Genomic DNA, 16189 nt, shown 5'->3' on the forward strand with positions numbered 1-16189 from the left:
CTCTCCAATCAAAGAATCTGTTACAGTTAAAGATTCAGGATTAAGTCTTAAAATTGATATTCATAGGCTGAACATACCAACTGTATTGTATCTGGAAGCACCAGCAAAGGAGACAACTCAACCTGTTTTTCCACTAAATGCCGAAGTTCCTACCACACCAATTCTGGATGTGGAAACAGATGAAGTTGTACCAGAATCTCCTTCAGCCACACATACTCTTGTGTTGTCAGAAGATGATAAGTTTCTAGCAAGTTCCGGAGAGTCAGCTCCAGTAAACACTCCAGCTCCAATTCTTGGAAAGGAGGAACTGTTGAAATATGTTGAACAAGAAGCTCCTGTTCCATGGGAGGAAACTCACAGAGGAGTTGGATGGACCACGAAGTGGAATGAATCTGATTTCATTCCTAGCTCAAAAGTTCTGTTAGATCATATTGCAAAAGCTGATGAGTTATTGATAAACTCTGACTTCAAAGCTTAACTTAAAGTCACAGCTCTCAGTATTAAAAGTCTTCAAGGTCAACACTCCATTACTCATGCCAAGGTTGATAAACTACAGGAAAATGCTGATAAGATGGACCTGATGCTCAAGCTAGACAAGAACAGGTTTATCAGACCTATTCATGAAAAAGTAGAGGCTATTGAGAAAGTTCCAGAAAAGCAACAGGGCCAACTGAATGAGGTCCTGCAGAATCAAGCCTCTCAACAAGCACAAATCAATGAAATCCAATCTTCAGTGAAACTTCTTCTCTCTCTACTCCTATCAGATGATGCCAAAAAGGGGGAGAAGGTAGTTAAGTCCAAATGCTCTACTATTCAAACATTGAAGAAGAAGGATGATAAAGAAGATGACCAGGGAAACACTAGCAAGGGAAAAGGTCAAGGTCAAGGGCAAAGCAGCAAAGTTTCTTCACAGAAACTGAATCCTGATTCTAGAAAATCTTCTACACAGAAGAATATAAGTTCTGAAGCTGTGAATGCTCAAACTCTGATAGCAAGTTCTAATAATCAAAATCTGATATCAAGTTATGATATTCTGATTCAAGCTGAAAATCAAGACTCTCAGAAGTTTTTACAAACTCTGAAGCTTAAGGGAAGGGAGACTACTGTCTATTATAAGGATCCCAAGATTCAGACACTTGATGAAGAGATTACTAGAAGATTATTTCTCAAGCATAATCCTGGAATGGATTTAGAGAATCTAAAGGAGGAAGAAGCTAGATTTGCAGCTGAGAAGAAAAATCTTAAATCTAAAGCTTCTAATGCAAAGAAACCTCCAAGGCCTAAGGCAAAATGCATTGTGATCAAGTAAAGGTCAACTTCTGAGGCTTCAAAGCCCAAGACAAGTTTACAAGTTGAAATTGATCCCAAGGCAAAAGGGAAAGGAAAGATTGATGAACCAACAAAGAAATAGGAGATGAAGATTCCTCAAATCCTGATGAAACCTGTGTGCAAAATGGTTCAGGTTTTTGATGATACAGCTGCAGAAGATGAAACTGTTCAAAATCTGAAAAGAAAGAAGATAATAGAAGAATCTAAGACAACCTCTGACATAGCTCAAGTTGTTCAAAGTAGAGAACAACAAGCTACAGAAGAATCAGTAAATCCTGATCAAGTCATCAAGACATCAACCTCTGACCGAGCTCAAGTTGATTTGAACAAAATGATAATTACTGATAAGAAGAAACTCCTATGGAAAAATGTTAAACCATCAGATCCTAAGAAAAGTCAACTGCTATCTGATTTCATGACTGTTGGATTGAAAGCCAGAGAAGCGAGAGACGGAGCTGGATTAGGTTCTGAAGAAGCCAAGATCAAAACATGAGTTGAAGTACTTACTAGAGATCCATTCTTATTAACTGACAACGCTCTTAAGGAAGTTACACAGAAACACCTTGATAAGGTTATATCTGTTCAAGTGGTACTGGATGCTCATGATAAGAGTAATGTCAAAGAAAAGCTGATTCTATTTCGTGAAGATGGAAGAACATACAGAATGTCAGAATCAGATGTGCTGAACAAATCTCTGAAAGAACTTCAATTCTTTTATTATCTTTAGGAGATAAAGTCTGAGATTACCAGAAGATGGTCAAATTTCATAATGAAGACCATAAGGGATAAAGCCAGAATCTCTGGATCAAGGTTTGCGGAATTTATTCCAAAGATAGTTGAAGATGATGGAAGTGAAATTCCAATGAAGAAAAATTCTGCTAAACTTGAAGTTATTCTGAATGAGAAATGTTTGTGCTATAATGAAGACTCATCTCATCCAAGGGTAATCAGACTTGATGATGGATTGGAAAGAAATCACATCTCAGCACTTAGGACTGCAATCTACCAGATTGGAAGTCAAGATGAAGAACTGCAACAAGTCAAGGCTAAATTAGCTCAAGTCCTGAGGAATGCAGAAGAGATATCAAACTTTGTCAAGAATCACTTTGGATTCAGATTGACTCAGTAAAATTTGTAAAAGTTGCAAGGACTGTTAGTTGTAGTTAGTTGTCTAAATAAACTCTCATTGCATTTGTACTTAAATGTTTTTGGCATCATCAAATATATTAACTTGTATATTTTTCATAATATACAAGTTGGGGGAGATTGTTAGATATATTTGTGATGTCATGTCTAATCTATTGTGTTTAGTTTCAGAACTTAATATCAGGACTTACTGGAAATCAGAACTTACTGAAGTCAGAACTTATATCAGAACTTAAGGCCGTCAGGATTTATGTCAGGACTTAAGTGCAGGTACTTCAGATAAGGAATGCGGCTGATTTACAGGAGAGGATCTGGACTAAAATAAAAGAAGATATGCATGAAAGTTGGACAACTAGAAGACTTGTAGAAGATAATATCTGACTAATATATTTTAGGAGACAGAATTAAATTTCATATCAATTAGAAGATATCTTGTAACTATGTACTATATAAACACAGCTTAGGGTTTACACTATAAGTGTTATCATTCACGAGAACATTATTCATTGTAACCTAGCAGCTCTTAGTGATATTGTTCATCACTGAGAGAGTAGTTTAACCTACTTTGTAACAGAGCTTATTATATTGAATAAACTTGATTACTGTTACATACTTGTGTTCTAAATCGATTTGATTGTATAAACACTATATTCAACACCCTTCTATATTGTTGTGTGACCTAACACTTGTCTATTTCCTTTTCAGGTGTTAGCAAATCTGTGCAGAATCTTGCAGGTCTGTGACCATGCTTTGTCCAGTGAATCTTAGCCCTTGATCTTGTATTCTTCAAGCTGCTTTTGTAGACTTTCTAATTCAGTGAATGAATTGTTGTTTACTGATAATCTTGAATCTTGAACTTGTCTGTATTTTGAATTTGAGATAGTATGTTGAGATCTCTTTTTGCTCTATAGAGAAGTGACATATCGATAAGTATAATGACTTATCGATATATTGAGTTCTCTATAAGTATATTTGACTTGTCGAGATCTTCAGTTCTCAATATGTGAAATGATTTTTCGATATCTCTGAGATCTCTACATGTAGAAATGACTTGTCGATATCTCTGAGATCTCTGTATACAAATTTTGGCTTATCGATATCTTTTGTGATGGCTTCAACCCCGAGGTCAGGAGTTGACATCATTCACAACACGACAAGTAACATAATAAAATTCATTTCACTGATAAAACATAATCACGTCCACTCTTACCAAGATCTTTTCCAGGTTTAAGTATGACTTAGGTTATAATTACTACAAAACTAACTCATTACAACCACCTTGACGACACTATCTTAATACAGCAACTCAACAGACCATTTCTGGTCTGACACAACTACATTAGAGGAGCCTGACACGGAAGGAACTGGAACTCTTCCCCGCCTACCACCGAAGAATCTCCTAGGTATCTGCAATACATATATAAAATATTTTGCAAGGGTGAGCAATCAATTTCTCAGCAGTACCACTATATGAATAATAATCAAAAACAATTTATTTTAAACATTTATAGGAACAGAAATCATAACTCGTTTATAGAAAACAAGTAAAACATGTATAAACTGTTGGAAACTGATGAAAACTGGATTATCAATAGCTAGCATGCTCTATAAAACATTTCATTAATTGTGATGTGTAAATACCAGAGTTAAATTTTCGCATGCTACTTTCATTTTCAAATCTTTCGTCCCATCATAGTACCCATAAAACCATTTGTCCCGTTACGGGGACCCAAAACCATTTGTTCCGTTACGGGAACCATAAAATCACTTGTTCCTCCCCGGGAACCTCAAAATCACTTGCTCAAATATAAAAGTATTGGATGATCCCTAGCGAGACAGCTGATCAGGCTATCTCCATAGGATAACTCTATCTTGGCAATACTATTAAAACTTGTTCCGGAACTCAGAGACTAGCTAGGTCCCTGTCACGCTGGGATGGTGGTTATAATAGGGTGCGTAACTACTTCGCCTCTTACGCTATCTTCCAGGCCGTTACGGGCCCCCTGTGCACACTCATCCAATTATCTGATCATTTTTATCCAGTTTCCCAAATCACTTACCTATCTCTTTTCAAAACCATTCTATCACAACACACTTTCCAAAACATTATCATTTTATTCAAAGTTTAGAGATAGGTATTTTCAAAAGTTACTTTTCCCCCAAAACACAAGTTAACAAAATAATTTGAAACCCAGGGGATACGTAACTCAAATCGTTATGTTCCAGTATATAAATTTAAATCAACAATTATTCATATATTACTGAACTGTAAAAGATTAATTCAGGGGTACTTGCATTGTAGATCTTTATAAATATTATCGATTGACCTTGAGCCGACACGGACGCTCACGATTTAACATCTAACCACTAGATTACCCTGGATTCGACTTCAACACTCAGGTCCTTCGGTTGGAACCTTACTGAGCTCGTCGACTGTCCACTAGGTTATCCAACGCCAACTCTTGGGCCTTCCGACTAGAACCTACAGAGTCGAAATACCCTGGTTTAGACATTCGATTATGCTTGACATATCCTCACTAACAATCTACCCATACGTTAACAAAACCCGATCATAACATATTCAATATTATAATACACGTATCAATTAGGGTTCACATTTTCGAAAGTCGGTTCGGTGTTCATTTTCAGAAAATAGGTATATTTGTCATTTTATGAAATTAGGGTTATCGGTTTCAGTAAAGTATTTCATCACAACACATAATCAGGTTTCGTATAAAGTACTTATATATAACCGATCGACGTTCCGATAGTCATTGGGTACGGCCTCGCGTTTCCGAAAATCGGGCAGCACCTCCTTTGATTATCGGCTAACCCGTCGAACATCCCGACGTCAAATCAATCACAACACAATCACTAATAATCCAATTGCCCAAGTCCCATCCACCGATTCAACCAACAATATCAATTCGTAATTCACATACACCAATCAGATATACTTATTAATCATTATTATCCGTGTTTTTTTAATCGTATTTTATATTTTGAATCGTAAGGCTCAGAAATATTCATCATAGCCCACCGTCGGCTCGCCGAAACTCATCGCCAACGGCGATAAAATTAACGGGTTCCCGCTTATACCGGGCTTCCTACGTAAATTCCATCGATTAGTTATTCTTTTATTATTACTATTTCCGCACAAAGTATTATTATTTTTCATAAAACTTGATTAATCAATTTGTGCATAAAATCAAATAATAAAATAATCCCCACAGCACAGACACACGCGTGTGCACATCACCGAACGGCAAAACAATCACCGCCGGAAAAAAAAGAAAAGGACGGGCGGCAATTAATCACAGAAACGGGACAAACCACATAGCAACAGGCAACACCACAAGATACCATACACCCACGCACACCGAGAAACTCACACACACACGATACACACGCACACGAGGACCCGACACGCCAATAGCGGCACACGCGCCACCACCTCGCCAGAGCGGCGAAGGGCGGAGACCACAACACTGCAAGAACAGAGGGGGAAGCTTACCAGAAAAGAAGGCAATCAAGGGAAGGGAAAATGAAGAAATCGAAGGGAATAAGAAGCAGAGATGAGAGATTGCGAGAGAGAGATTGGAGAACGAGAGAGATATTCAGAAGAGACAATGAATTGAGGAAGAGAAGAACGGGTGAAACCCAACTGGGCTGCGCCCCTTTTGATCTTTTTTTTTGTTTTATTGAATAATCCCCGCAACTAATATACTATCTGACCCGCATTTTAACTTTTTAACGAACAATTCATGGGTAATTAAAACCCGAACATTAATAAAATATTTTATAAAATATCACAAATAATTAAAAGTTATTTAAAATAATTTTTCCATAATTTGAAATTATTTTTGAAATGCAACTCATATCTGCATTTATTGATCGAATAAAACAACGCGCGGGTTGAACCAATCCCAAAAAATTCCGAACAAATTTTAAAATTCTTGAAATATTCCAAACCTAATAAAATATAAATTTCAAAATTTTTGAAGAATTCTGGAATTAAATACCGATTTTACAATTAAATGCAATCAAAAAATCATTTAAAGATAAATAAACAATAAAATATTGATTTCTAAATTTTATAAACTCCTAAAAATAATAAATAAAATTGTAAAGTGATAAAAATAATTTTAAAGACAATCCAAATATTTATGGAAATAAATATTGAATAAAATCACCTTTAACTATAAAACAAATAACACAGCGTCACAACTAAATACACAATGATCCTCGAACACCAACAATCACACATAATTAATAATTTTTTTAACAAAATAATATCCAGTTGACGGAATCCATACACATAATTTATTTATTTAATTATTTAGTAATTACACATTTAAATAAATAATATAGAATTGTACTAGTCGTTATATCTTTGAAATCTCTATATGAGAAATTGACTTGTCGTTATCTCCAGTTCTCTAGATCTTCATTTGACTTGTTCATATCTCTAAGATCTCTACGTGCAGAAATGACTTGTCGATATCTCCGGTTCTCTACATCTTCATTTGACTTGTCGATATCTATGAGATTTCTCTATAAGTTATTTTGGACTTCTTTTTAAGTTATTTTGGACTTCTCGAATGACTTCTCGATATACCTTGATATGTGACTTGTCGATATCTTGACTTAGAACATTTTTCATAGAACAATATTATTCAACTTCAAACTTCTACATCTTTTCTCTGAGCCATGATCATGACTTGATCTTCTTCCAGAGTTTATTCCTTAGTTTGAAACTGTTCACAGAAAAATCTCTCAGTCTAATCTACTAAATATTTTTACGAATACATGTTCAGAGTACAAATATTGATTATCAAACAATTTAATTTTAGAGTTGTCAATATGACTTATTCTTGTTATTATACAGATATGTCTTGCACAACACATAATAACAGCAATTCTCTTTCTCAAAACCGATCTCTCTCGAATTAGAATGATATTTTCTCAGGAGAACTGAGGTGTTGATCGTTGTTGACCTTGCCGTTACTGTATACGAATAGGTTTGTAGCTGTTTTATCCTGTGAGGGACTTTGCGAACCTATCATAAGGTAAGTGGGAAAAATTTCTCTTCAAGAATAGTCTAATCTTCTCGAAGGGTTATGCGACTCAACTTATTTACCTTTTATCGATTTATGATTAAATCTATAAAAGTAAACTTTATTTTCGATCTTTGCCAATTTCTCGTTATTTGCCTTCATTATTTATTTCGTTATTTGATTTTGGCTGTTCTTGTGATTATATAATTGGTCTTCACATATTTAGTGATTTGTTTCCAAAATTAAGTGCATTGAGTTGTGCAAAATCACCGATAGAGTAACTTCAAGTCATAAATAAACTTCAAGCTTACACTATTTTTGATGCAAAATATAAATGTAGAATATAATTTTTTTATAACTATTATTATAATTTAACATCAAATAATATTTTTGTTATTAAAATAAAACTTGAACTTCAATACTAATTACAATTCGCATTAAAATAAATTCTAATTTAACTAATTTCTATTTTTCTCTTAAATTTTATAAAAACTTCACCCATATGCATGTTATTTGTAGTTACTTGGTAATATGACATGAATGCATAAGTATATATTTGGTTTCAAATTTATTACAATCAATTTCTTTGAAATTTACAATTTTAACATTTAATTTTAAATTTTATTTTTAAATTATAAAAATAAAAACCACTCATAGTATTGCATTATATAAATGATATCACTTAATTAGAGTAAAGTGTCAAGTGTACACGTATTTACAGATTGCAAATGAATATTAGATTAAAGGGGACCAGATTAAAATATAATAATAATAATAATAATAATAATAATAATAATAACTTAATTTTTAAAATATAGAGAATAAATATAATTAATAATAGTGTTATTTAAATATGTAATTGGATAGAGTTGAATTTGAAAATAAGATAAATATTTATGATAAATATTACTTAATTTGATGCTTATAGAGAAATTGGTGAAGCTAAATAAGTTAAATTTAACAAATAAATATTTTGTAATTATGTACTTTCGGAAATCACAACTTCTAAATAAATTTTATTAATTAAGTTATTTAAATATTTTGATATTTTCATTATTTTTCTTCCTAATAAAAAGTACAACATAAATTATTATTATTATTATTATTATTATTGTTGTTGTTATTATTATTATTATTTACTTAAGTTAATCTATCTTTTTAAAAAATATAAGTAAAATTATAAATATATTTAATATCATAATGTAAATCGTTTACTATTACATTACATTGTATTTAAATTTTGTATATGTATTTTGAAATTATATTATCACTTAATATAATATTATTTTTATATAATTTTACAATATATAAAGTGATATACTATAATATATAAGTAATTCATGACAAAAATAAAAGCATATAAAAAGTTTTAACACTTTTCGTGTAACAAAGAAGATGTTATATTACTTTATATTTCACTTAATTTTCAAACATGATATTATGAATACAGTGACATTTAGATCATAAAATTCCTTAAATTACATGTACCTAATTTATTATAACAATGTCTTGACAAAATTATAGTAAAAATATAGTTAATAAATAATAAAATTAAAAAAAGTACTTATTTTCTTATAAATACCAAGTGTATCCTAATATATAAATTTATAATTAAATTGATATATTTTATATAATAATTTTCTTAATTATATAAAAAAATATGATAAATTAAATATGTAAATACATGTCAAAAAAAAATATTCTTAACCATATATTTTTAACCTCAAAAAAGATATTCTAACTTTAAATCTGAAGTTGTTACATAAATGGACCTTTTCCGAAATTATGTTTCGTTCAAGAAGTGCTTATGTCGGGGAACAAGAATCATTCATTTTGTCGGACAGAATTTTGTCGCTTTCTTTAAGTTTAAGAGCACGTGGCTACCCTATTAATATGTTCTTAATACGTACGTGATTAGTTATAGTAGTGATATTATTAGGGTACCAGCATTAATTTACACCTGACAAGCTCACCCCAGTGTACATGCAGTATACAAGTTTGATAATCTAGTGATGAGAGGTTTCTTATTACATGGGCAATTACAAATATTTGAAAATCATTTATCTAATATTTAATTAATAATGGGTTGAACAAATCATTTTAATTAAATAAATAATTTATAAAAAATTCTAGAAATTAACATTTACTTATATTATTGAAATAAATATGTGTAATATTTATGAAGAACTGAAAAAATTTAAATACATCTTCAAAAACTAATACCTAATTTTAAAATTTTATTTTAATCATAATTCAAGTAAAAATAATAATTTAGATACATAATTATAACTGGACTAAAAACAAATATATATTAATAGTAAATATAAATAATAACAATAAAATTATTTAAATTAAAATTACCGGTGAGTCATATTGAATATAATATATAAATATTATCAAAAAAATTAGTCCAAAACATTTTTCACCCAATTTCATAAAAAAATATTGTAACATACATTTTATCGACTCAAATCAGTGTACTGAACTAGTTAAAGTTGTATCGTGGTGTTTAGTGCTTACACGTGCGCTCATCTTGGTAACTCAGCATAATTGCCCTTACAACACACATATAAATGCAGCACAGAAAAACACAACACAAACACAAACACAACACAATGGACGAGAAGATGAAACACATTGAGATGAAAAAAACAGGTTTAAACAAAACCATTCTCTCTCTTTTATCAGAATGGAGAGATTTGAATGCCCTTTTAGACACTCAAATGATTTGTAATGAGAAATGTAAGAACCCCATGAATGATAAGCTTAAGGAGATTGATTTGAACGATGGGCCTTGTGAGGATTTAGGTGAGGCTGAGGGTAAAAGAGTGAAAAAGATGGTTGGGAGAGAGGAAGCTTTGAGAGAGATTGAGGGAAAGATGAGAGAGGTTGAGTTTAATAAAAGGTTTATTGAAGAACGTGCCAAGGAGCTTGAGGGGAGACAGAAAGAGATTGATGATGCGTATAAAGATTTGGAGGTTAAAAGGTTAATAGTTGCTGAAAAGAGTCGGAAAGTTGATGGTAATGTTTCTGTGTTTGGTTGTTTTTTGTTGATGAATTTGTTATTGTTGTTGCATTTCTTTGATTCTTTTTGTTTGGTACTAGGTTTTTGATGTAGGGTCATGTTTGGGTGCAAATTATTTTAGTCTATTAAAATCACTGGTCACGAAACATAGTTATTGTATTTCATAATCGTGGTACACAAATCACTGGTCACGAAAACATAATTATTGTAATTCATTATGGGAGTACAAATCACTGGTCACAAAAATATTTTCGGTTGAATTTTAATAGTTATTGTATTTTATAATTGTAGTACGAATCACCGGTCACGAAAACATTTTTGGTTGAATTCTAAGAGTTATTGTATTTCATGATCTTGGTACAAATCACTGGTCACGAACACATTTTCGGTTGAATTCTGAGGATTATTGTACTTGAAATAATAAACATAACTGGTTATGTATTATGTAAACATTTCTGGTTGAATTCGAGTATTATTGTATTTGAAATAATATACGATATTTTGATGTTACGAATATGTGGTATTCTTAATTTTGTGTTTAATGACTTGTGTATATTATTGAAGAACGTGCCAAGGAGCTTGCATTGAGAGAGAAGAAGTTGAGAGGGAAGAAGATTGATGATGGGTATAAAGAATTGGAGGTGAAGATGAGGGAAGTTGCTGAGAAGAGTGAGAAAGCTGATGGTATTATTTTTGTATCTATTTCATTTTGGTTGATGGATTTGTTGTTGTTGTTGCATTTCATTGACTCTTTTTGTTTGTTACTAGGTTTATGATGTAGGTTCATGTAGCCATTTTATTTATTAACCATTTTATGAATCACCGGTTACATCACTTAATGTTTTTGCTTGTATTCTTACACATTTTCTATTTGGGATATTAAACGATATCTTAATGTTAAGAAAATGTGGTAATCTTAATTTGTGTTTTATGAATTGTGTATATTTTCGAAGGACGTGCCAAGGAGCTTGAGCTGAGAGAGAAGGAGATTGATGAATGGTATAAAGATTTGGAGGTGAAGAAGATGGAAGTTGCTGAAAAGAGTGAGAAAGTTGATGGTATTGTTTTTGTATCTATTTCTTTTGATGGATTTCTTATTGTTGTTACATTGCAATGATTCTTTTTTGTTGTTATTATGGGGTCATGTTGCGGTAGAACCAGTTTAATTTATTAACTATTTTATGAATCGCCGGTCACCGTAGTACAAATATCCAGTCACGAAAACATTCTTAGTTATACTCAAATAGTTTGGTATTTGAAATAATAAACAACATTTATATGTTAAGATTATGTGGTATTTTTTTTTTTTTTGTGATTGGTCAATTCTGTACATTATAGTGTAAATCGAGTTGGTTTGTAGGCTAAAGATGTTTTGTTATATTGCGTAAATCTCACTTAACAGTTATGGTTTGTAGTTAATCGTGTAGTAGCGAATTATCTTTTTGAGTAAGGTGTTAAGTTTGAATGGAACTTGGACTTTTTAAATAGTTAGTTTTTCAAGAATTGTTGTATATTCATTGATGTTTTCTTAAATCATAAATTTTGTGTTTAGGGAAATGTTATCCAAAACAATTTAATAATCTTGAAGTTTGCTGCTTGCTTAGTGAATAAAAATAAATATTGTATGAGTATACAAGGTACTTGACCTTTTATTCTTGAACATAGTTGGTGCTTAGTTTGTCAACCTGCAATTATTTATTTCATTGTTGAACTTCAGAAAAATGACAAATTATATCTGTGGTACAATTATTTGATGCCCTGGGAAAAAATGTGTGAGCTTGACTAGGTTTAAAATCATATATCTCTTTTTTTTCTTTGAAGCTAAATTGGTTGAACTTGAGGAGCAAAACTTGAAACTAAATGAGAGGTGGGAAAAATTAAATTCCAGTGAAAAGGAGGTAGAAAGACTTCAAGTTTTATGTGAACAAAGGTGCGAGGAGATTGTGGGTAAAATGAGGGAAGTAGATTCTAGCAGAAAATTATTAGAAGATTATTCAAAGGGGCTGGAATTGAAGCAAAAGGAACTTGAAAATGGGTTTAAAGAAATGGAGTCCAAGAAACTGGAGTTGAGTCAGATGACTAACCAATTACCTGCTATTAACTTTTCAAATGCAGGTCATGTCTCTATCACTTACCACTGTTGTTATTCTTTTATAATTATCTTCTTTTGGTTTATACTTTCTTAATTATTACTTACTACTCTGATTGTTTTCATATTGTCTCTGTTCTTGTCAGTTTATCTAATCTGAATCGTGATTCTACATCAATGTCCCTTGAAATTTGAAGGCACAAAATTAGCATTTTTATTAATCTTGATTTCAGTTCTTGCTTGTTTGTCATATTAGGTCTATGTGAACTTTCTAGTGCTTATAAGCTATAGTATCTGCTTCGGTGATCATGAGTTACCTGTTACTGAGTCTAATTAACTTCGATGATATCACATATTGCACTCCAGGTTTTTTTATTAAATATATATACTGTTCACAAATAAGTTAGTATAGTTCTTTGAAATGAAGGTTAGGCAAGTTAAGACAGATTTGTTATGTTTACTGTCATGCACACTGTTATGTTCAAGACCTAGAAATTAATTTGATTATAATTCTAGCTGAATGGAGTGGTCTGACCATTGCACATCCTGTATGTGTATGTTCCTAACAAGATATAATATTTTTTCAGATACCAGCATGAATCAAACTAAAAGAAAAAGGTCTTCATATAATCTAAGATGTAGAACTCCAGCGAGAACTGAATGTCCTGCCCCTCAAGTGCATCAAACTGTAACAAACACAAATTCAGACGGTAGTGAGGAATTCTGGACGCATTGCACGTCCTGCAAATATAAGTTCAAGTATCAGAAAAATTTACTGAATATATTAATAAAGTGCAGTCGCTGCTCCGAGTGCTATATTGCATATGAACTAAATGCGGAAAGTATACCCCCAGAATCAAAGATCCTGAAGCACGTGAAATTTTCTGCAAATACTGACAAATTTGCTGGTATGAATTCTTCGCACGCAGGTTGTTATTGCTACTCTGTCAATCTCTTCTTTATTGAAAGGATTATTATTGCTACACCTCCTTAACCATATTACTTTTTTAAATTTAATTTTTATTAAAACTAAAACTTGTTGTTTTCTTCTTAACAATTTTGGTTGATCTCCTTTGATTATTTAGTTAACTTTATAGGGTATAACTTAAAATAGTTAGTTTAAGAGGTTAGATAATCATAAGGAAACCTGGACCCAATTATTTTATTTGTTGTGAGAACCATTTAAAGGAGTTGGATATCTGGATCCTCAATATTGCTTTGAAGTGCAAATTATATATAAATGTGTGTGTGTGTGTACGAGCAGCAGCCAGAAACGTAAAAGTTATGAGTGTAGTACCTTCAGTTCCAACATGGAATTATAGGGGCTTTTAAATGGGTGATGGGAGATATGGGAATTCCAAGGAGTAGGCAGGGTATGATTTACCCACTTAAAGGGATTGAGGTTCTCATTCCATACAACAAAATTACTAATCCAAACACTAGTGGATGGATTGGGGTTCTTATTTTCGTCAAGGGTTCATCAACAATGAACCAAAAGTTCCCTAAATTCTTCCTTCAAACTAAAATATACATCAAAGCCAAAAACTAGCACTACGTAATGATACTTAGTTCTGCTGGTTAGTAATTGTATGGTAACTATTATGATAAACTTTAGATATTCATGGTCACTTGAAAAATCTTGAATTTAGCCGTTGCTAACTATACTGATACATATCATTGTTGATGTTTCTCTTGGGACCTAACCCGTTTTATGTTCATCTACAGATGTCAACATGAATCAAATAACAACTAAAGGAAACACATGTGCTGATGGAAGTAATGCTAGAGCAGCTAATTTTATCAATAATTCCGAATCTAATCAAAACCAAGGTTTGCTCCCATCACCAATAGTTGTTGACTGTCCAGATCCGGAATTCAGTGATTTTGACAAAGATAAAAATGAAAAATGTTTTTGTGTTGACCAATTTTGGGCTTGTTACGAATCACACGATGTGATGCCTATATTATATGCACACATTAGGAAGGTTTTCTCACCTAATTTTAAGCTTCAAGTTACATACTTAAAGGCTAGTCCAGATGAGCAGCGCACGATCAACTGGGTGAAGGCGGGATTACCTATGGTTTGTGGAAAATTCATACATGATGAAACTATTGAAACTTCAAGACGCCTTATGTTTTCTCATCAAGTTCATTTCCAGAAAGGCAGTGATGATGGTACCTACTTGATATATCCTCGGAAAGGAGAGACTTGGGCCTTGTTCAAGGACTGGAATATTGGATGGATTTCTGACCCTGAGATTCATAGAAAGTTTAAATATCAAATGGTGGAGATTCTTTCAGATTTTAAGCAAGGACGTGGCGTAGAAATTTGTTACTTGGAGAAAGTGAAAGGCTTTGTAAGTGTGTTTAGGCGAGTCTCCATAAACAGGATTCTCACATTCCTGGTACCTTCAAGTGAAATGCTTAGATTTTCCCATAGTGTACCCTCAACTAAATTAACTGGTGCAGAAAGGGAAGGAGTCCCAGCAGGAGCCTTTGAGCTGGATCCTGCTTCTTTGCCTACCGACCCTAACAAGCTTTCTCAACCTGGTGAGATGGAATGGAAATAAATACCATGAAGCATGAACTGGAATGTGCATCCAGGTGGTTCAACACATCAAATAATCTCTTCTAAATGGACTTAAGTTTAGTAGCTCATTTAAATTTATGGATTGTGTTTGTTTTGCCTAGGTGAAAGATTGGTTAAAAAGTTTAAAATTCTGTTGGCTTTTTTATGATCAATCACCTAAGCTGGTTGTTTGTGTGCAACTTTGTGCAAAGATTCTTATGGGTCTGACATTGTATGGTCATTTGGTATGTTTAGAATAAGAACCTTTGGTGTTGCCAAAATTATTATTCTTTGTCATTTTCTATTTTCCTTTTTTATTAGTGTTTCAAGATAAATTGAAAATTAATATCTAACACATTTTTCAAACTGTATACGAAATAACATTAAAACATTTACATGTTATTTATTTATTTAATTTAACTGTACATAGTTTTAATATTTAATTATGTAAGTTTTGATTATAATATTAAATAGTTTATTATATGTATAGGAGAAAATAATTTTCAAATACTATGATTTAAAATTTTAGCTACTTGAACAATTGATAAAACAATAACATCAAATTTGCATTGTTATAAAACAATAATATCTTGTCAAATGTTCTCTCCATCCCATTTTACTAGTTTCTCAAAAAATAATTCACAAAAGTTTGTTAAACTCTAGTTTTTAAGTCTAATTCTTATTTATGACATGCTTTTATATAAAAGTAAAATAAATTTACTTTGAAAATGAAAAATAATAGAATAATCTTAAAAAGTTGTTCATGAATTTTACATGTGAAAATGGATTGTAAATTGAATGGAGGCTCAATATATTAATTTAAAGTTATATACGATTACGGAATTTTATAAAATTTTAGTTTTCGGAAAAGAAAAAGTCAATTGTGAAATTGAGATGTTGAAGATGCATGTGGCATGTGTCAATGAATATTGTGAATAAATAAAAAATTTAACCCATTAAAAAATTTAAATTAA

The 16189-nt window shown here is 31.9% G+C and overlaps 1 protein-coding gene across 3 annotated transcripts; it reads left to right on the plus strand.

The window, feature by feature from the left end:
- Positions 1–10123: 10123 nt before the first annotated feature.
- On the plus strand, positions 10124–15485 carry LOC141717138 (uncharacterized). Of its 3 annotated transcripts, none has more exons than XM_074519245.1 (6): positions 10124–10553; positions 11122–11241; positions 11511–11615; positions 12379–12672; positions 13234–13575; positions 14372–15485. In XM_074519245.1, the coding sequence occupies exons 1-6, from the start codon at positions 10148–10150 to the stop codon at positions 15214–15216; spliced, it is 2112 nt and encodes a 703-aa protein (XP_074375346.1). In that variant the 5' UTR covers positions 10124–10147; the 3' UTR covers positions 15217–15485. The 3 variants fall into 3 exon arrangements, with proteins under 3 accessions (XP_074375346.1, XP_074375347.1, XP_074375348.1); XM_074519246.1 differs by having other exon boundaries at positions 13234–13554; XM_074519247.1 differs by lacking the exon at positions 12379–12672.
- The last annotated feature ends 704 nt before the right edge of the window (positions 15486–16189 follow it).

This window comes from Apium graveolens, chromosome 4, assembly GCF_009905375.1.
Source record: "Apium graveolens cultivar Ventura chromosome 4, ASM990537v1, whole genome shotgun sequence".
Taxonomy (NCBI): Eukaryota; Viridiplantae; Streptophyta; class Magnoliopsida; order Apiales; family Apiaceae; genus Apium; species Apium graveolens.

Excerpts from the sequence above, each read along its gene's own strand:
- LOC141717138 (XM_074519245.1), top strand. The coding sequence starts at position 10,148 with ATGGACGAGAAGATGAAACACATTGAGATGAAAAAAACAGGTTTAAAC. Across the intron at positions 11,242-11,510 it reads GAAGAGTGAGAAAGCTGATG|GACGTGCCAAGGAGCTTGAG; the intron begins GTATTATTTTTG and ends ATATTTTCGAAG. Across the intron at positions 12,673-13,233 it reads TATTAACTTTTCAAATGCAG|ATACCAGCATGAATCAAACT; the intron begins GTCATGTCTCTA and ends ATATTTTTTCAG.